Source organism: Oenanthe melanoleuca, chromosome 25 (assembly GCF_029582105.1).
Source record: "Oenanthe melanoleuca isolate GR-GAL-2019-014 chromosome 25, OMel1.0, whole genome shotgun sequence".
NCBI classification, from domain to species: Eukaryota; Metazoa; Chordata; class Aves; order Passeriformes; family Muscicapidae; genus Oenanthe; species Oenanthe melanoleuca.
In genome coordinates this window covers 1,821,400-1,840,660 of record NC_079358.1, presented here as the reverse complement: position 1 = coordinate 1,840,660, position 19,261 = coordinate 1,821,400, and the positions used below count along the sequence as shown (strand labels likewise).

Here is a 19,261-nt window from a genome sequence, read left to right as displayed (position 1 = left end):
GCGCCCGCCCCGCCCCCGCCGCGCCTGCGCCTGCGCGCGCGCGCGCCCCGCCCGCCAAGATGGCGGCGCCCCCTCGCAACTGTTTGCCCCCCCCACCCCTGCGCTGGCGCGGGGAGCGCGGGACAAAAACGGCGCTTATGCCGCAAATCCCGGGATCACAAAGGGCGGAAAAGCTTTCTGAGTCCAACCTGACACCGATTCGCAGCCCTGAGCGCCACATCCAGTCGTTCCTTGGACACAGCCGGGGATGGGGATTCGAATAAATGGTTGAACATAGCTGGACCTCCCTCAGCACAGCTGGGGCTACATCCTTACAAAAGAGGAGAAGCGGCTTCTCCCCCTCAGTCCCTTCACACGTCCCTGTCCCTTCCCTCAACAAAGTTAAACGCAGGGGCCCTGTCATCCTTTGGTCCCATTACCCAAAAGCACACGACGGCGATTTGTTTTAAAAAATATGTCTTTAATGGGGATGCTGAGGGCGTGAGGGGGCTGCGCGGCTCGGGGCCGTGCCGGCTCAGTCCGTGGACTCGAGCACCGACTCGCTGAGCGCCAGGTCCCAGTAGTGCTCGGCGCTGTGCTTCTTGAAGTGCTCCCGCGCCATGTTCTCCGTGGGACACTGCTTGAACTTCATCTCGCCGAAGCTGCGCTCCTTGGCCGTGCCCTGCGGGGGACGCGGGGTGACGAGCCGCCCTGATCCCGCAGGGCCCGCGGGGAACGCGGCAACGCTCGTTTGTGCAGCTCGAGGAACTCCCACCTCAGCCCCAACCACTGCCACGACTCACCTCCCAAACCAGAGAGCATTTGTTGGTTTTCTTAACGGACTCCTCGTCAGACTCATCCTCATCTGGAAAAACCCCGCCAATAAAGCCATTTAGCCCCAGGTGGAGCAGGACTCCCCCCTCACATCCTCTCCCTTCACCGCTCACCCTCTCCCTTCGTGTTCGACGTCTGCTCGTCCCACTTTATTCGATGCAGCATAAGACGTTTGAATTTCTTCTGTGCTTTGGGGCCTGTGGAAGAATCAAGACTCAACATTCTCAGAAAATCTCTTAGCCTGCAGCTGGCAGAGGTTCCCTTCCTCATGGAGTGATCAGAGTTTTCTGACTGGATTGCTGCACTCTGCAGTCATTGCTATAACCTCTTTAATGATGTAATTAATGGAGTTTCTAATTGCCTCCTCACTTCCTTGTCCTTCTCTAACCCTGTCACCAATTTCCACAGCAATTCCTGCTGGAGGCAAGCTCCAGAGCTCTGTGGTGACCCAAGCCTGCCTGGAAGGTCTTACCTCCTTCCACCACCACCACGTTGACATCTTTGTGCAGGACCACCACTCCTGTGAGATACAGCTGCCCAGCATTCGCCTCGATTTTGAATTTTTTTGCTGGATTGCTCAAGTTTCGGACCCTAAGGACAAGATGAAAAAAATGATCAAATATTTGTAGGAAACCAGAACTTTATCCCAGCCCTGAGAACTCACCTGTGAGTTCCCTCTGCACTCCCCGGGCTCACTCACCTGTACACAGCTATGTGAACTCCCTGTGAAACGTCTTCCTTCAGCTTTTTCACCTTCTTGGCTTTCCTCTGCTCTGCTGTGAGCTTCCTTGCTGCGTTTGCTTCCTCGTGAGCCCTGGAAACAAACAGTTATCACTGAAACAACCGGTCCTAAACAAAACACCAGCACTAAATCTATCCAAAAATGTCCCAGTGCAAGTTGCCACCTACTTCTGTCTCTTGGCCATCTGTGCTCGGACGTGAGCCTCCACCTTGGTTGGGTCCTGGACAGCTTCTGTGCCCAGCACCCGCATCAGGTTGGAAATCCTCACTGCAAGAGAAGGAAGAGGTGCTGAGAGGGCTCCCACTGGACATGGCAATGGGACAGGCTCCCACTCTTTATCCACCAGAACACCTGCACACACGTACACCCTCTCTCTGTGTGGATTTTGTGGATTTCAATCCCACCAAGGCTGTGCTGCCATCAGCCATCCCAGCACACCCGTGCCTGGCCAGGGCCTGGCTGCCACTCACCTTTGGGCTCTGGTGGTGGCATCAGGCCCAGCCTGACCTTCTCCTGCAGCTCCTTCTGGGCTTCTCGCCGTGTCTGGCGCCGTAACTTCTTCTGCTCTTTCTTGGTTAAATACACGCCCAGGGTCACCGGCGTGTCACTGTCCACTGGCAGGGAAATGAGACGTCAGGAACGTGCCCTGGAGGATCCAGGGGGACACCAGCAGTGCTGTGTACAGGGGCTGGGGCTGCTTGAACAGCCAAATCCCCCGAGCCAGGGCCATACCCGGGGGGTTGAGCTGGGCTGGGTGCTCCACCAGGTTCGTGATCCCAAAGTACTCGTCTTTCTTTGAGGTCGTCCCGCTTTTTCTGGAAAGGAGAAAGTTGGACATCGTGGCACAGGCAGCTACAAATTCCCAGCAGGAATTCCTGCACAAATCCCAACCCAGAGCCCCATGGGCTGAAGGAGACCCGCAGTATTAATGTTCAGGTGTTCCCATTTCAGGGTCCCACATCCAGTTGAACACAACTTCCACAGAATGCTCATGCTTGGAAACAAAATCAAACCTCCCCAGCTTTGGGCTAAAATACCCCCCCAACTCCACTGCCTACTACAGCCCCCAGAGAAACTCTGGGAGCAAACCCAGTGCCTGGATCTTGGAGATGAAAGGTGGAATTCGATGCTCAAGCACAAACAATCTGGCCTGATTTCCCCATGTGATTCCCAGACCCACTCCTGAATTCCTGCTGTGGCAGAACCACCAACACCTGGAAATACTCACAAATCCAGGCCGTTGGGGATGATGTAGGAGTCCCACCACTCGATCTCCGGGATCTCCCCCTCCTTCAGCTCCTTCTTAGGGGTGATCAGAGCCAACTTGGTGGAAGTGTGAATCCCAGTTTTCCTGGCAGCCTGGGAGATCTCTGCCTGCAGCTTTTCTAGTTGAGCCTGAGAATGAGAAAAAAAAAACAGAACAGAAGGGTCATTCCAAAACAGCAGAACCTCTGTGAACAGCTGAACACAAATCACCTGCTGATTTATCCGGGTTTTTAAACAACCTAAAGCAGACTGTAAGAAAAACCACACAGCACATGATAGCACAGGGAAGCTCCCAAACCTGCCAGAACTCTGCTCTTATTCCTGACCCTTTCAGGACCATGGAACCTTCCCAAAGGAACGTCTCCCTCTAGGGATCGTATCCCTGGACTTTTTCTCTCCCCTTCTCCCTAAGAACTTGGAGCATTTTAACAAAATTCCTTTACATCTCCACTTCCACTGATCCCTCAGCCAGAGACAAATCTGTTCTCTTAGGAACTTTCAATGTTTTGTCAAAAAAAGGAGATTTTTCCTTTCAACAGGTGAAGACAGTGCTGAGGAAACCCTTTACACACACGAGTGCTAACTTGGGCGCACGCCATCCCCAGAAAAATGGGGTTTTAAAGGAAAGGTTTCAGGTGATTTGACTGGAAAACTTCTGAATCAAAGCCACCCCAGGTCCCTTCCCAGCCCAGGAGAGGAGAATCCTCTCCTACCCATGCTCCCATTAGCAGGATGTGACCTCTGATACCTTTGTTCGCAACCTCTGGGCAATTTTCTCAAATTTGCCTTTTTCATGGAACTTAAAGGTGCGTTTCTGCCGCTGGGCCGGGGTTATGGAGACCCGGGGGTCAAAGTATGTGTTTGACTCCATGTCCTCTGAGGGCTTTTCCTTCAGCTGCTGCTTGAACTGCTCTCTCTTCACCGCTCGGATGTTGGCCTTGAGCGTGGGCATGCGGTGGGTCAGCTCGATCTCCTTCCCGCTGGCATCCACCGTCCGGCCCTGCTCATCCAGGATCAGAGGCGTTGGCTTGGTCTGGTCCTTCAGCTCCACCTTCCTGGGGGCAGGACAACAGATGTTACATACAAATGTGCATACAGCACCAATCCGAAGGAAATCTGAGCTTATTTCCACATTTTTACAGCTCATACTGCCAGAAGAGACTCCAACCTTGTGTGCACAATTAAGGAATCTTGGCCAAGGGAGGAGAAACCTCCACTTCACCTCTTTTAATATAAAGTTTGCTCCTTCAGCAGCAGTTAAAGCATTGCTGGGGAATCAGCAGCTCTGGAGCAGTCCCTGCCCAGCCCTGTGGCTCTGGTACTCACGGCGGTGCGATGCCCATGGCGTGCAGGTTGGCCAGCCCCACCATGTTGGCGTTGCCAATGAGCCCAGGTTTCAGGGCCAGCTGAGCCTGGATGCGGGCCTGCAGCTCTGCAGCCTTCCTGGCCTTCTCGATGGCGTCGTTCATGAAGGTGGCTGCCTGCGAGGGCTGGATCGTGTTGCCGATGGGGAGCCGCTCCGATTGCGACGAAGAAGAAATTTTGGGCTGTTGACAGAGAAGGGAGTTTTGTTTCCATGCCATGCCCGTTCCAGACCAACACATCACAGCTGAAACAGGGGCCAAGGCTGGGTGGGGTAGATACCTGTGGCGTAGGAGGACTGATGAAACTCAGCTGCTTTTTCCTCTCTTCAATCTGCCGGGTGGCTGCCTCCATCATCTGCTTGATCTGTGGCAAAACAGACAGCAAGTCTGGCTTTGCCACTGGGATACAGTTCCTCCCTTAGGATAAACTGTGTTGGGACACAGCCCAGCTAGACTGACCTGGAGCTTAGTCAGCATCCCTGGGCTCTCTGATGGTGGGCCTGGAATGACTTCAGGCTCATCCTCAACCTCCTCAAACCGTGGGATGCGCCGCTTCTTGACGCCAGAGGACTCCTTGGACACCTCAGAGTCATCACCAAACACATCCTAATGTAAAGAAAGAGCAGAAAGTGGTGGTTAGAACAGAGCATTCTCCTCCCAGCCCAGGATTTGAGGTGAGAAACCAGCAGCACGTCTCAGCTCCGGCTCCGTAACGCAGAGTTCCAGGGCAGCACGTGCAGGCTGAGCCCACACTGAGCCTGGCCCTGATTCCCACCAGAGAAACACCGATGACATCCATGCAAGAGCGTGAAGGACAGCAGACGTGGCAGGGATGAGCCTGCCCGGCGGCACCACCGCTCCCTCGGCTGCTCCGAGGGCGGGACTGGCACTGACGAGATTTTAAGGCCTCAGAGACGTGGGAAGATAGAAAAAGCCTGCCCAGAGCTGATCTGACTGGGATAAAACCATTTCCACATCTTCCACCAACTTGAGAGGGTTTGGTGAAGGAATCTGCACTGTCCTATGATGCAGTCCTCCCAAAATCAGAATGGCCCTGGACCCGGGGAGGGCTGGGACGCCTGCAGCATTCCCTCACACTCCAGCCCAGACCACTCCAGCTCAGATCCAATGTCAGAGCAGCTCCAGAGAAGCACAGCTCAGAGAGCACATGGAGCAACGGCCCCGCTGATGGGCTTGCAGCAGCATCAGGTCACCACACAAAAGGCACGGTACGTTTTTCACAGAGCTCTGGTCAGGCCCAGCCCAGCAGCTGGACTGGATTCCATTGTCAGTGCCTGGCTTGTGCATGGACACCTGGATCTGTCTGTGTGGTTACTGTAGTGTGTGTGTCAAGGTGTTATTTGAAAAGAAAATATACACACCGGTTGGGAGCGTTAGTTGCAATCCCTTCTTCACTACAACGGTTCATATCCTACAAGGACACTTCCTCAGCCACACAGGTACTTCTTGGAAAACCTACAAGTTCAAGAGAAAGGACTTGCCCATAGTATAAAGTGTGGAAACTTTGCGTTCAGTTCCTGACCTTCCCAAGCCATGACCTACCCCAGAGTGAACCGAGGACGAGCAGTGGCACGGCAAGCGGCCCTGGGAGCCAGCACTGCCCGAGCTGTGGGACCTGCACTGCCAGGACAAATTCCTCTGCACGGGGCAGGGTCAGTCAGTCTGCAAGTGCTGCTGTGACCTGACCACTTCAGAGACTGGTTTGTGTTCCTGCAGGGTCCAGACAGACCCAGAGTGTGATGGAGAAGTTCCAAGAAACGTGACTCCAGAGAGAAGAGTGAGGATTTGGCAGGAGGAATGCCCCTCTCCATGCCAGGAGCCAAGAGAAGAAGGATCAGTTTCTGCTGTTGCTGCCCAGCCAAGCTTCTGGCTCAGCCAGGAGCCAGGAACACCAGCAGTGCTCAGGCCCTGTGGGTTCACAGGGAAAGGGTCCCTGCTGCAGCCCCAGCCCTGCTCCTGCTGCCATCACAGATCCCTCTGCCCCAGCGGGCTGTCAGCACACTCCTGCCACCACCAAGTGATAGCACTGCCAATGTCCCCAGCTCTGCTGTGCCCCTGACCAGCCCAGGGCTGCAGCTGGACCTCCAGCCCTGCTCAACCCTCCCCAGCCCCAGGGACCAGCCCGGCACCCACTGCCATGGAGGGAAGAAAACAAGTTCCTGGTGGAAAACAGGGAGCAGAGGCAGCTTGTCCCAACACTCCCAAAGAGATGCAGATCCTGAACGGGACTGTCCTGGCTCACCGAGGTTCAGTGCTAACTGCAAGGGTCAGGGAAACCCAGACTGCCATAAAATAGGAACCTCAGGAAGAGTGAAAGAACATCACTGTGAGTAGGACAGCATGGAGAGAGCCTGGCAGACTTGGCAAAGTGATGAGAAAATGCAATTCTACAGGATGGTGAGCAAAGTCAAGAGAAGAAAGGAAGTGAAAACAGGTTTGGATGCACAAGCCTTCCACCATCCCAGGCAAGGGAGAAACACCAGAGCAACTGAATCCCAGCTGGAATCAATCCTGTGCTAGGACAGGAGTTGCCAAAAACCACCTATGGCTGATTCTGCATGGAGAAAGGGAATGAAAACCGACCAGATCATCCAGCACAGAGCCCCACGCTCTGCGCTGTGGCACAGGGAGTGATGGGGAGGCACTGGGAGCAGCTCTCCCAGGCTCCAAATGAAAACACAAGCACAAGGAGCACTGAGGAGAAGGGAGACGGATCCCCAGGGATTCGCTCCATCAGCCTAACAGAAAGCCAAAGCCAGGCTTCCACCTTGGCTTTGGGAAAGAGAACTGCAAGGTAAAGGCTCCCACACTTCATCATGGAGAGGAGTCGTTTCTCTTGAACGTTCCAAGCTGTACCTCTCTGGAAGAGGAGAGTGTGCCAGAGCACCAGTGCTGCCTCCAGGCCACCCAACCACAGCAAAAACCAATCAATAATCAATAATCACCTTTAGCTCCCGCTTCCGGTTCCGGTCGCTGTTGGATTTGGAGTGCCGGGAGCTCCGTCCTTCCTCCACTGCCTCGAACAGCTTGTCTACAAATCGCAGCGTGGAGTCATCCAGGAAGGGCTTAAGGTGGTCTGGAAAAGAGGAGAATCCTATCAGAGCAGAATTCTGAGCTTGAGGCCAACCTCAAGGAGGATAGAGAATCCACAAATTCCTTGGAAAATGTAAACCACTTAAATTTGAGTATGATTCAACTCTACCAACACAGGAAGGCCTTTGAGGCTCTGGGATGTGTGGATCGTTTTGTCAGGAGATTTAAACTAAGGAATTAAGGGAGTCTGTGCCTCATGCAGAAGCAAAGTACAGCTGTAACCCCCAAAAAAAGCATGCCAGCTAAATTACCACTTCAAATTCCCTGAATAAGAAATTAACTTTTCCTTATCAGATTTTGCCATGTATTCCAAGACTTCCCACCGTGCCTGGTCTGACGGCTTTGCCCGTACTCACCTCAGGCTGACAGAACTGCCCTGTGCCCTGCCCTCACCCCGGGAGCTCTGGGCCGTTCACAGCCCGGCTCTGCACGTACCGGCCGCTTTCTTCTTGTCCATGCCCTTGCCGACGCAGTTGAGCGCGGCCGTGACCACGGTGGGCTCCGAGAAGCCCAGCACGCGCTTCACCGTCTTCTCGATCCACGGCTTCAGCTCGTCCAGCTCGCGCTTGGACAGCGCCATCTCCGCGGGTCAGGGAGCTGCAGGGGACACAGCACACGCAACAGGGCTGGCACCGGCGCCTCCAGGATCGGCTGGAGAGAATCTGTGCTCCCTCGTGTCGAAACCTTGGGTTACAATGAGCCAAACCCCACGAGGAGGAAGGTCCTGACCCCGCAAGGGTCCCCTCAGCGGATCCCGGAGATGCACCACAGCCTCCTGCTTCCCAAAGCAGAGCAGGAGCTGCTCCCAGGACAGCTGTCCCGCCCTGGCTGCTCCCTGAGCTGCCCAGTGACAGAGGCCTCTGAGCCCCCAGACCCCTGCCTGGGTTACTCCCGGGTTTGAGAGGATGGGTGTGCTGCGAGTGGAACACAGGGGACACAAAAACCCCCGTGTCGGGGCACAAACAAATCTGAGCCCAAATCTGGGCTGTTTCCTGGCAGTCAGAGCCCCTCACACCCTGCACCACTCACAGCCTGGGCTGTGGCTGCCACTGCTTTTAACTGGCACCAGGCCCTAATCGGATCTGGGAACTGCAGGAAAATCTCCTTAGGGACGAGCTCAACCACGGTGCTCCCCCTCACAGGAGCCCAGCAGGGCCACAGCACCAGCGTGGGGCTGTGGGAATGGACACTGGGCACGGCTGTCCTTCCTGGAACTGGGATATGGGGTTCAGTTATCCTTCCTGGAACCGGGATATGGGATTCAGTTATCCTTCCTGGAACCGGGAATGGGGCCCCGGGCTCGGTCCTAACACAGAGCCCCTGATTTCAGATCCGTGAGCAGCTCCAGGAGGTGACTGCTGCTTCCTCCAGAGCCTGGACACCTCGGCAGGTTCCACTTTTCCTGGCAGATTCCTTAGAGACAGGTTCAAATAGAGCCCAAACCCGGATCCCGACAGAGGCTAAGACACGCAGAACTAACGAATTACAGCCCACATGAATCAACAGCTCTGAGCACGTCCGTAATAAACCACAGAACTCCTGTAATCAGGGCCGGTTCAGCCTCCATCCGACCCGAGCTCCAGCAGGAGCTGCAGGGGAAGCAGCAGCTTTACGGGTGTTCGCCTGTAGCACCGGGAGAGCAGCTCCAGCAGCCGCAGCGCCCCGAGCGCCTGGGGGACACAGCCCCGTAACCCACACCGGGATCAATGAAAGCGCGCCGGGCTCCGCCGCCTTCTTCGGGCAAGGACGGACGGAGCCCGGGCCCGCGGGAGGCACGGGGCTCCCGCCGCTGCCGGCTTCTTGAGGCCCGGCCTCCCCGCCGCTGCGGGCTGTGCCCCTGGCCCGGCCCGGCCCCTCAGCGCGGCGCGCCGGGCGAGCGGCTCCGCGCGGCCCGAGCCCGGGCCCGGCTGCGCCAGCGCCGCCCTCCCTCCCTCTCGGCAGCCCGCCTGCTTTCCCCGCCGCCTCCGCGCCCTCCCGGGCGGCCCCGATCTCCTCACCGGCCCCGTTCCCTCGCGCCGCTCCCGGTCCCGGCCCCTGACGGTGACGGCGCGTCGGGGCGGAAGCGGAAACGGGCGCGCGGCGCGTGCGCGGAGCCGCGCGCGGGGCGCCGGGAGGAAGGGCCCGAGCGCGCGCCGGGCCCCGCCCACCGCCCCCGGCCCCGCCCCTTCCGCGCGCCCTCATTAACCAAACTCAATTAACGAGTGTCAGAGGCAGAGAGTCTTTATTGGCGCCGGCCCCTCAGCAGCCCAGCCACGGGTCCTGGCGGCCGCTCCGCGCCAGGAAGGCGATCCTGCGCGCCATCTCGGCGCTGTAGACCCGGCGGCACGCCTCGAACGCGCGCCGCCGCCGCGCCCGGCACGGCTTCTCGTAGTAGCGGGAGCGCCGCACGGCCTCGGCCACGCCGTCCTGCACCAGGATCCTGCGGGAGGGAGAGCGGTGACAGCGCAGAAAGGGCGCTGAGATGTGCGAGAAGGGAGGAACAGCCACCCCCCGCTGCAAACCCCGGGCACGGCTCGGTCCTCACCGGGACCCGCCGCTCGTTCTCCTCGCCGTCCGCCCGAGAGGAGAGTGAGGAGGGGAAGGAATCCCCCGAGCTGCGTTTAAAGCGGGACCGGCGGAGGTGTGTGCTGAGCACCGTCCCCTCCTCCGCTTCCCCTCGCTGGTTCCGTGCTCAGCTATTCCTTTATTTCGTTCTACTTACACCCGCAGCCGAGGGGGCGGCGGGACGTGGAGCTAACGAGAAAACCTCGGTACGCCCCTCCCGTCACCTGCTCAAGAAATTCCGGCTCTGATCGCAGCAGGGAAAGGAGCTGGAGTCCCTCCGGCCCAAACCCCCCGGCCCGGCTGCCGGCGGGCTGTGCAGCCCTGGCCCTGCGGTTCCCCTGACCCTCACCTGTTCAGGACGCCGTACGCCGCCTCCACGTTCCCGTTCTGCACCATCACCGTGCGGCCCACGAAGCGCAGGTGGTTGGCCATGAGCGCGCTGCTGCGGGACGGGGCGGCTGGGAGCGGGCGGCCCGGGGCTCGGAGGAGCCGATCCCTCCTGCCGCCGTCCCGGGACACGGCAGGGAACCGGGTACAGAGAGGGGCCGGTGCTTCCCGCAGGGCCCCAGGGGAACACGGCAGGGAGCCCCCCGCCTCACGAACGCTGCCCCCGCTCCGCGCCTCCCCCCGCTCCCCTCTGGCCCGGTCAGGCCGGTCCCGGTGCCGGTCCCGCTCCTCTCCGCAACTCACCCGCTGATGCCGCAGCCGCTCCGTGCCCGGGTCGGAAGTGGCTGCGGCGGAACTTCCGGTGAGAGCGACTTCCGGTGGCACGGGCACTTCCGGCGCGGCAGCGCGGGGATCGGGGGCCGCGCGTGGGGCCCGTGTGGGGCGTGTGTGAGATCTGTGTGGTCTCTGTGGGCTCTCCCTCCCTCCCGCCGGCCCCGCCCGCAGCCGGGACTGGAGGCCCCGTGGGCACTCGGGGTCGCACGAAGCGGCACCAAGGCGCGGGGGGGCTCTGAGCCCGCTGGGCCCGGACTCCCCCCGGGACAGGAACCCCCCCAAAGCACAAAGGACACGACTCCGGGTGGCCCCGGCCGCTCCCGCGGCGTTTATTGCTTCCAGCAGGGCCGGCTGTGGCACGTTCCCGTTCGGGGGTCCTCAGCCCCCTCCCGCCGCTCCGGTGGGGCCGCACTCACCGCGAGCACCCCGCCCGCGGGAAGGCACGAGCCCGGGGAGGGGGCTCCGCTCCGGCCAAGGCACGCGGCCGCCCCGGGGTTGGGGCTTCTGGGGGCTTCGGGCCCCCCCGGTCAGTCCCGCCCGCCCGCGGGTCTCACTGACCGTCGGTAAAAAGAGAATCGAAAGGCAAAACCAAGAAATACAGCCGAGATCTCCCCCCCCCGAGCCGGGGGGGGCGTCACACATCGGGCGCCGGGGGGGACTCGGGGGTCTCCAGGATGTCCCGCTGCTGGGTGGTCCCCGCGGGGCTGGCGAGGGGCAGCTCCCCCGCCGGGAGCTCCTCGGGCGGGCGGCGGCACCGGGGAGCCCCGGGGGGACCGGCGGGGGGGCGGCGGCGCGGGGCGCCCGCGGGGGGGGCGGCGTCCAGCGCGGCTTTGGGGGCGACGTGGGGGAACCAGAGCCGCAGCATCGCCTCCACCTGCAGCAGCGTCCCCAAGTACCGGGCACTGCGGGGAGACAGCTCCTGTCACCCTCTGCGGCTTTGGGGCACCCGCGGGGGTGTCCCTGTGCCCCCCCCGGGGAGTCTGGGGACACTCACCCCATCTCTGGCTTCTGCAGCACCCCGATGATCCGCTGCAGCCGGTCCATGGCCACGCTCTGCTGGAAGCTGCTCAGCCCTGGGGGGTTTGGAAATTGTGTGAATTCTCCATAGGAAAGAGGTGCCTGGGGTGGGGGGCATAGAGGGTGAGGGGGGCACCCACCTCTGTCGTAGCGGCCCCGCCGCAGCCCCTCCAGCAGCTCCGCCAGAGGCCGGATGAAGCCGCGGAGCTCCCGGCACTGCGGGGAAGGGGAGGAGTGACTGGGCTGCACCCAGACTGGGGAGAGGGTGTCGTGCACCCCCTCACAACCTTTTATCCCTCCTCAAACCACCCTCACCGCCCCCTCAGCCCCCGAATCCTGCCCGTCCCCACCCGCCCGATTCAGGTGGGGAAACTGAGGCAGATACAGATTTTTTTAGAGGGCTAAGCCCTCCCCCACCTCCCATTTTTGGGAGGTTTTCTTCCAAAAACTCACCTTTTGTGCAAAGAGGCGATCGCCATCGCTGGGAGGAACATCCCCCCCTTCCCCTTTCCGCGGGCGCTTCCCTCCCGCGGGGTGACGGCGGCGATTCGGGGGATGCTCGGTCCGTCCCCCCCGGGCGCTTGCGGCCGCGCTCAGGTTTGGGGGGGCTCCGGGGGGAGCTGCCGGCCTCCACCTCGCTGTCAGAGGCAGGGGAGCCGCAGGAGCAGGCGCGGGCAGGGGGCTCCATGGCCTGGCTGGCCGCCTCAGGGGAGCCTCTCGCTGGGTTCAGCTCCAGCAGGGTCACCCGGCCGAGGCTGTCCGGGGTAGGGAGAGAAACACGGGGGAAAAAAGGGGGATATCGGACAAAAATATTCTCCCATGGGGGTGCCACCCTCACACACCCAGTGCCACCTCACATGCCCCGGGGGAGTAAATTTGGTACCTCCTTAGACAGGGAGGGGGGTGCAGGGACCCACCTGGCACCGGGACCCTTCACCCAGGACCATGCCCAGTGCCAGGACACCCCCAGCCCTGGGACACCCCGGCCACAGGACAGCCCCTCTCCCCCCACCCGGCACAGCAACCTCCCCCAGCCCTGGGACACCCCGGCCCCCCACCAGCACCCCCTCCCCAGAACTGCGATCCCCCTGCAGGAGCCCCACCCGTGATGCGGACCTTCCCCCCAACACTGGGACCTCCAGGAGCCCCCACCCCAGTCACCGGGACCGCCCCCGGCCCCGGTCACCCCGGATCCCACCTCCTCCCGGCTGCACCTGCGCTGGTGCCGGTGTGCCCGCCGCAGCGCCCGTGCCCCGTTGCCGGTGTCGCTGTTCCCGTCCCTGACCCAGTGCCGGTAGCACTGCTCCAGTATCACCGTTCCTATCCCGGTATCAGTGTCCCGATACCGTTGCTGGTATCGCTGTCCCCGTCTCCCGTGCCGCTGTCAATGTCCCTGAGCAAGTAGCGCCGTCGCCGTGCCCGTGTCGCCGTGCCGCGGTCTCCAGCCCCAGGCCGGCCCCGCTGTTCCGCTGTCCCGATGTCTCTGGCCCCGGTGCCGGTCCCGCTGTTCCGGTGTCTCTGCCCCGGTGCCGGTGCCTCTGGCTCCGGTGCCGGTCTCGCTGTTCGGTGTCCCGCTGTCTCTGGGCCGGTGCCGGTCCCGGCCCCGCTGTTCCGCTGTCCCGGTGCCGGTGCCGCTGTTCTGGTGTCTCGGTGTCTCTGTGCCGGTGCCGGTCCCGCTGTTCCGGTGTCGCGGTGTCTCTGGGCCGGTGCCGGTGTCCCGATGTCTCCGGTGCCGGTGCCGGTCCCGCCCCGTCCGCGGCGGCCCCACGCGGACACGTGTGCGGCCGCACGTGCCTCGGCCCGGGCTCCGCCCCGCCGCGCTCCCATTGGCCGCGGTGCCCTGGGCGGCCCCGCCCCCTCGCTCCCGTTGGCTCGTGCCGCCGCCCCGCGCTGATTGGGCGGGGGGCGGGGCTCTGGTCACGCCCCCTCGCGCGGCGGGCGGCGCCCCTTGGCGAGCAGCGGGGGGGGCGGGGCCGCGTTCTGGGGGTCCCGGCCCCGCCCCCGGCGCGCTGACCCCGCCCCCGCGCCCGCAGCCAATGGGCGGGGCGTCCCCGCCCCCCCGCCTTACATAACCGGGGCGAGGTGCGCGTGGGCCCCCACGTGTGGGAGGGGCCTGTGTGACGTCACGTTGCCGCCTGGGGACCGCCCTCGGGGCGGAGCTTCCCGGAGTGGGCGGGGCCGGGGTGCGCGTGCCGGGTCTGCCTGGGGCTCCCCCCGAGCGCCCCCAACGCCCCCAGCCCCTCATCTTCCCCCGAAATCCCTTCCAGGGCCAGAGCCCGGCCCAGCTCTCCCCGCACGAGGTCCAGGGTGATCCCCAGACCCCCCCAAGACCCCACCCCACGACCCTCCACAGGTCCCGAACCCGCCCTCAAGTCCCCCAAACCTTCAGAGCCCCTCAGAGACCCCCAGAGCCCCCCAAACCCCAGTCCTACAAAGTCCTACAAACCACTAAGCCCATAAGCCCAGAGGTCGGAGCCCCCGAGCCCCCGAAAGCCCACAGCCCCATCGTCACCCGCCCCGCACCCCGACACTGCGGGCATGGGCCCTCCAGCCCTTCCCGTCCCCCCGGGGGGGGGCCATCCCCCTGGGTGGGTATTTAGGGCCGGGCCGGTGGCACCCGGCCCCCCTCGCCCCCCGCCATGCTGAGCGTGCTGCTGCTCCTGGGGGGCCTGGCCCCCGCCCTGCCCGCTGGTGAGTCCCCCCCTCGTGCCCCTGGCAGACCCCGCTCTGGGGTGCAGCCCCTGCCCCCCTCAGGTGCCCCCAAGTCGGGCCAGGGGGGCTCAGCTGACCCCCCACCCTAATGCCTCCACTCTCGCCAGCAGGTCCCCACTGGACGTACGAGGGTGAGTCGGGCCCCATCCAGGGAGCCCCCATTGATCCCCATCCCCGAACCCACCCCCCACCCCCTGTGCTGGGGGGCTCACATGGGTCTCACCAGAAGACAGGGAGGTGGCTGGGTGACAGCTCCCGCCTTGATCCTGGACATCTGGGTCCCCCAAAAGGGAAGGAGATGGGTGGATCACAGCCCCCCGTTGCTCCCCCCTAGACACCCGGGTCCCCCCAAATGGGCACCCACCTGGATCCCCTGAGACAGGGGGGGTGAATGAGTGCAGCCCCCCATTTTCTGCCTCCTGCCCCCCCTTGCACCCCTCGCTCCAATGGTCCCTTTGTGCTCCTTTACATAAGGCTCCTGCTGCCAAATCCAATTAGGATCCGGCCTTGGCCAAATCCCGCTAAGCCCCATCCTGCCGGGCCCAGGGGACCCATGGGTGCCCCCCCGGCCCCGCGGGCTCGGCTTTGTCCCCGCTCCCCCGGCCGGAAAAAATGTCCCCAGCAGATTAACGAGGGCCTTGGGAATGTCACCCACGTCCCGGTTTGGGGGGCATTGCGGGCGCTCAGGGTCACGGGGCCTGCTGGGCAAGCAGCAGTGGGGGTGAGGTGGGGGGGTCCCGCCTGGACTCTGGTCCCCCCCAGGTCCCCACGGGCAGCAGCACTGGCACGAGGGACACCCGGAGTGCGGGGGCCGGGCGCAGTCCCCCATCGACATCGGCACAGCGCGGGCACAGCCGGACCCGTCCCTGCCGCCGCTGCAGCTCGAGGGCTACGAGCACCCCGAGAGCCCCGGGCTGACCCTGGCCAACAACGGCCACACCGGTGAGCGCCGGGGGGAGAACCGGGGAGTCCCCGGTGCCCCAGCCCTGCTCACCCCCTGTCCCACAGCCGTGCTGGCACTGCCACCGTCCCTGCGGCTGCGGGGGCTGCCCCACACCTTCACCGCCGTTCAGCTCCACTTCCACTGGGGCCGGCCGGGCCACGCCGCCGGCGCTGAGCACCTGCTGGACGGGCACCGCGCCCCCGCCGAGGTACCGGGGGACACTGGGGGAACAGCTCCAAAAATGGGTCTGGGGGCAGGAAATGGATGAGGAATGAGGTGCGAAACAGGTCTGGGGTCAGGAAACGGCATGAGAATTGTGTGGGAAATGGTTGTGGGAGGGGGCGTCAGCGTGGGAAACAGCATGGGAACAGTGTGGAAAATGGGTTTGCATTGCAGGAATTTGCTGCAGGGAATGGAAGAGGGGTCCTGGTGAGGGAAATGAGTCCAGGGATGTGAAACGAATGCAGGGTGGGGATGGGGTGCAGAAGAAGAAGAGGGCGGGAAGCAAGAGCGGCAGCAGGTCTGGGCACTGCAGGAGGTGCTGGGCTGGGCACGGGCAGCCAGGCGGGGTGGGAGCCGGGACAGGGGTTGGGGTGGCCGGGCCGGGGGCTCAGGGGGTCCCTGCTGTGCACAGATGCACGTGGTGCACTTCGACAGCGAGCGTTTCTCCGATGCCAGCGCGGCGCAGCAGCAGCCCGGCGGGCTGGCCGTGCTTGGCGTCCTCCTGGAGGTACTGACCCCACACCCCCCACCCACCCACCCGCGCTTCCCAGCCCCTCACTGACCCCCCCTCACTTCCCCAGGTGGGAGATGACCCCCACCCCGCCTATGACAACATCCTGAGGCATCTCGGCAGCATCAGCTATGCAGGTGAGGAGAGGGAGGAGGACACCCCAAATCCCCCTCCCAGCACCCCCAACTGCTCCCCCCCACAGGGCAGACGGTGGCCATCCCCAGCTTCAGCATCCAGGAGCTGCTGCCCGCGCACCTGGACCGCTACTACCGCTACAACGGCTCCCTGACCACCCCGCCCTGCTTCCAGAGCGTCCTCTGGACCCTCTTCCCGCAGCCCGTGCGCATCAGCCGGGCCCAGGTAGGACCCGCGCTGGGGGGAGGCCCGGGTTTGGGGAACCCACCCAAGGGCTCCCCCCTTCCCCTTGCAGCTGGAGCAGCTCCAGGGAAGCCTTTACTCCACGGAGGAGGCCGAGCCGGACGAGCCCCAGCTGCTGGTGGACAATTTCCGCGCCCCGCAGGAGCTGAACCAGCGCCTGGTGCTCTCCTCCTTCCCCAGGGGTGAGCAGGGGGTGGGAAGGGCCCCTTGCACCCCTCCCATGGCTCCTGGAGCCCCGGCTGGGCACAAGGTGCTGGCCCTGACCCCGGCCTTTCCCTTGCAGAGCCAGAGGGATATTCCACAGGTAGGGCCAGGCCGGGAGGCTGGGTCACCCCCGGAACCCCCGGGGAAGCTGGGCTGGGGGGTCACCCCCGGACCCTCCTGACCCCTCTGGGAGGCTGGGCTGGGCTGGGGGGTCACCCCCAGACCCCCCTGGGAGGCTGGGCTGGGCTGGGGGATCACCCCCGGACCCCCCTGACCCCCCGGCTCACACAGGTGAGGTCATTGCCATCATTTTCGGCGCTGTCGCCGGCTGCGTCGGCCTCTTCCTCGCCGTCTACTTTGGGACCAAGCGGATGCGGTGAGAGCTCCCCACCCCCTCCGAGAGACCCCCACTCCACAGAGAGACCCCCAGTCCATGGAGAGACCCCCCCTCACTCTGGTTTCTGCCCAGCAGCGCGAGGCGGGCGCAGGCGCAGGACGTCGTGTTCAAGGCCTCCTCCCGCCGCTCCCCCCTGGACACTGGACACCCCCGCTGACCCCAGGCTGGGCTGGGAGGGGCCCACACTGTCCCTCAGCCCTCCTGCCCAGAACCCCACTGCAAATAAAGCCCTTTCCCCCTCCTGGTGGCTCTTTGTGGGGAGGGAATGGGGGCTTTTGAGGGGCTTTGGGTCTGGATCCTGTCACCCCAAGAAACCGGGTGCCCCACAGGGCTGGAGCAGGGCACAAAGGGGGCAGTGACCCCTCTCCCCCCTCCCCTTCTCGCCAGCAGCCACAGTGTCTTGTGCTCTTGTAAAAGGGTTTTACTCCTAATCAAATAAATAATTTACCCTCAGCTGCACCTCCAACCCCCTGGGAGCTGAACAGGGGTGAGAACGGCAGAGCATCCCACACTCGCCACGGGCCCCTCAGCCCCGCCACCAGCGCCCCCTGCCGGCCCGGAGGACCCCGCCATGGGGGGGTAGGACCAGTCCGGAGCTGGGGACAGGGACACTCGAGATAGGGGACACTGGGGACAGCGGCTGCACTGGGGGACACAGTGGGGACACCTGACACAGTCTGTGCCCAGCATCACCTGTCTCACAGTCACCTGTCCCCAGGATCTCCTCTCCTCTTCTCTTCTCTTCTCTTCTCTTCTCTTCTCTTCTCTTCTCTTCTCTTCTCTTCTCTTCTCTTCTCTTCTCTTCTCTTCTCTTCTCTTCTCTTCTCTTCTCTTCTCTTCTCTTCTCTTCTCTTCTCTTCTCTTCTCTTCTCTTCTCTTCTCTTCCTCTTCTCTTCCTCTTCTCTTCTCCTTTCTCCTTTCTCCTTTCTCCTTTCTCCTTTTCAAGGAATTCCTCTTTAATCCGGCATTTTTTCTCTATTCCAAGCCCCCCACATCTCTCATTCTGATTCTGTCCTCCACGCCCCCCACTGCTGCTGTTTACTGAGGAGCTGGGAAGAGCAGGAAAACTTTATTTAGTCTAAAAAATTCCATCAGCCAGCAAGAACAGCCTGGACGGCTCCAGAGCCGCTCCCTCCATATTCCCATGGGATGGGCAGCTCATTCCACCTCCTGCAGGGAGTGCTGGGCACTGGTGCCACGAGGGCTTGGCTTTTTCATCCACCTTCATGTCTCCTGCAAGGAAAACTCCAAACAATGTCCTTTGCAGCCTCTTCCGCAGGAATCCCGTGAATGCCATCTCCTGGGCACAAGGCATTGTTCAGGGAAGAACCGGAGTCACCGACTGCGTTGTATAAATTTCCCCTCGTTTCGCTTCCGCCTATTAAAGCTGGGAAATGACACAACGCATCTGAGCACCGCTGACTTCAGCTGCACCTTCCTCCTTGGGCTGAGCCCCCGACATGCCAGGCTCTGGATGCCCAGAGCATCCCTGGGATGCAGCCCCCTCAGCACAGCAAGAACCAGGAGCTTCCTTCTTCCTTCCTTTTTTCTCCTTTTCCTTCCTTTTCCCCTCTGTTTTGCTTCACGTGTAGAGTTTTCCCTCAGGAATGGTGTCCCTCCCTTGCTGATCTGTTGTTGTGGCAGATTTTACTATTGCATTTTGGCAAAAAAAAAAAAAATTAAAAAATAAAGACATAAAAGTAGAAAGAGCAAAACAGGAATTTGGGGAATAGGAAGCAAGGTTTTGGGAAAAGCCCTTGGTCTGCCTCCTTTCTGTGGCTGCAATGGGTTTGCTCCATGTTGCCAGATGTGAGGATTCAATAAGAAAAAAGGTAAAAAGAAAAAAAAAAAAAAACAAACCAGAAGTAGAGTGGTTTCCTTTTCCATCCAGAAATACAATTCGAGATCTGCACCTGGGATGCAGGATGCTGCTGGGATGTTCCAGCTGGTCACAGCCAGGGAAGAGCAGCTGTTTTCCTCTTTTACCACCTAATGCCACATATGATCCAGGTCCCTTAGTGCATTCTTCAAGTCTTCCCAATTTTTACAAGTCTTACTCCATCACATCCAGATCTGAAGAGTCATTCTCAGCCCCGAGCCAGCGAATCCCACTGAATTCTGACTCCCAGTTCCCTTGCCAAGGGTTTTTCCATTCAATCCCATCCTCTCATCTGATAAGCTATAACCATCCTCAGGGACCTTCCTCGCCCCTTTCCTCCCCATTCCTTTAATTTCAGGATATTTTAACCCTTCCGTGCTCCCTCAGAGCCTCCAGGCTGAGCCAGTGGCTCCAGCCCTGCTGGGATTCTTCAGA

General features: G+C 61.7%; 4 protein-coding genes and 1 long non-coding RNA gene across 10 annotated transcripts; 1 reads left to right on the top strand and 4 right to left on the bottom strand.

Annotated features, from left to right (window-relative positions):
• Positions 1-448: 448 nt before the first annotated feature.
• Positions 449-9,428, bottom strand: PRPF3 (pre-mRNA processing factor 3). The gene is made up of 16 exons (XM_056510949.1): positions 9,297-9,428; positions 7,735-7,896; positions 7,152-7,282; positions 4,645-4,791; positions 4,466-4,549; positions 4,148-4,368; positions 3,570-3,876; positions 2,784-2,950; positions 2,288-2,370; positions 2,026-2,169; positions 1,723-1,822; positions 1,514-1,627; positions 1,286-1,404; positions 927-1,010; positions 783-844; positions 449-661 (listed from the first exon to the last, which is right to left on the bottom strand). Exons 2-16 carry the CDS (start codon positions 7,877-7,879, stop codon positions 515-517), a joined length of 2,055 nt encoding a protein of 684 aa, XP_056366924.1. The 5' UTR covers positions 7,880-7,896; positions 9,297-9,428; the 3' UTR covers positions 449-514.
• Positions 9,429-9,503: 75 nt separating this feature from the next.
• Positions 9,504-10,588, bottom strand: MRPS21 (mitochondrial ribosomal protein S21). Of its 3 annotated transcripts, none has more exons than XM_056511073.1 (3): positions 10,534-10,588; positions 10,193-10,285; positions 9,504-9,718 (listed from the first exon to the last, which is right to left on the bottom strand). In XM_056511073.1, the coding sequence occupies exons 2-3, from the start codon at positions 10,273-10,275 to the stop codon at positions 9,538-9,540; spliced, it is 264 nt and encodes an 87-aa protein (XP_056367048.1). In that variant the 5' UTR covers positions 10,276-10,285; positions 10,534-10,588; the 3' UTR covers positions 9,504-9,537. The 3 variants fall into 3 exon arrangements, with proteins under 3 accessions (XP_056367048.1, XP_056367050.1, XP_056367051.1); XM_056511075.1 differs by having other exon boundaries at positions 10,193-10,282; XM_056511076.1 differs by having other exon boundaries at positions 10,193-10,566.
• Positions 10,589-12,216: 1,628 nt separating this feature from the next.
• On the bottom strand, positions 12,217-13,908 carry LOC130263443 (putative per-hexamer repeat protein 5). Of its 2 annotated transcripts, none has more exons than XM_056511025.1 (2): positions 12,779-13,908; positions 12,217-12,335 (listed from the first exon to the last, which is right to left on the bottom strand). In XM_056511025.1, exon 1 carries the CDS (start codon positions 13,823-13,825, stop codon positions 12,965-12,967), a length of 861 nt encoding a protein of 286 aa, XP_056367000.1. In that variant the 5' UTR covers positions 13,826-13,908; the 3' UTR covers positions 12,217-12,335; positions 12,779-12,964. The 2 variants fall into 2 exon arrangements, with proteins under 2 accessions (XP_056367000.1, XP_056367001.1); XM_056511026.1 differs by having other exon boundaries at positions 12,795-13,908.
• An 89-nt stretch (positions 13,909-13,997) lies between these two features.
• Positions 13,998-17,266, top strand: CA14 (carbonic anhydrase 14). 3 transcript variants are annotated; one of them, XM_056511007.1, is made up of 11 exons: positions 13,998-14,271; positions 14,403-14,423; positions 15,055-15,234; positions 15,301-15,443; positions 15,870-15,965; positions 16,039-16,105; positions 16,171-16,328; positions 16,399-16,528; positions 16,630-16,650; positions 16,842-16,926; positions 17,023-17,266. In XM_056511007.1, the coding sequence occupies exons 1-11, from the start codon at positions 14,220-14,222 to the stop codon at positions 17,102-17,104; spliced, it is 1,035 nt and encodes a 344-aa protein (XP_056366982.1). In that variant the 5' UTR covers positions 13,998-14,219; the 3' UTR covers positions 17,105-17,266. The 3 variants fall into 3 exon arrangements, with proteins under 3 accessions (XP_056366982.1, XP_056366981.1, XP_056366980.1); XM_056511006.1 differs by having other exon boundaries at positions 17,020-17,266; XM_056511005.1 differs by having other exon boundaries at positions 15,055-15,443.
• A 736-nt stretch (positions 17,267-18,002) lies between these two features.
• LOC130263490 (uncharacterized) lies at positions 18,003-18,930 on the bottom strand. Its single transcript, XR_008842331.1, has 2 exons — positions 18,861-18,930; positions 18,003-18,597 (listed from the first exon to the last, which is right to left on the bottom strand). It is a non-coding gene; the product is annotated as an uncharacterized LOC130263490 (long non-coding RNA).
• Positions 18,931-19,261: the final 331 nt, after the last annotated feature.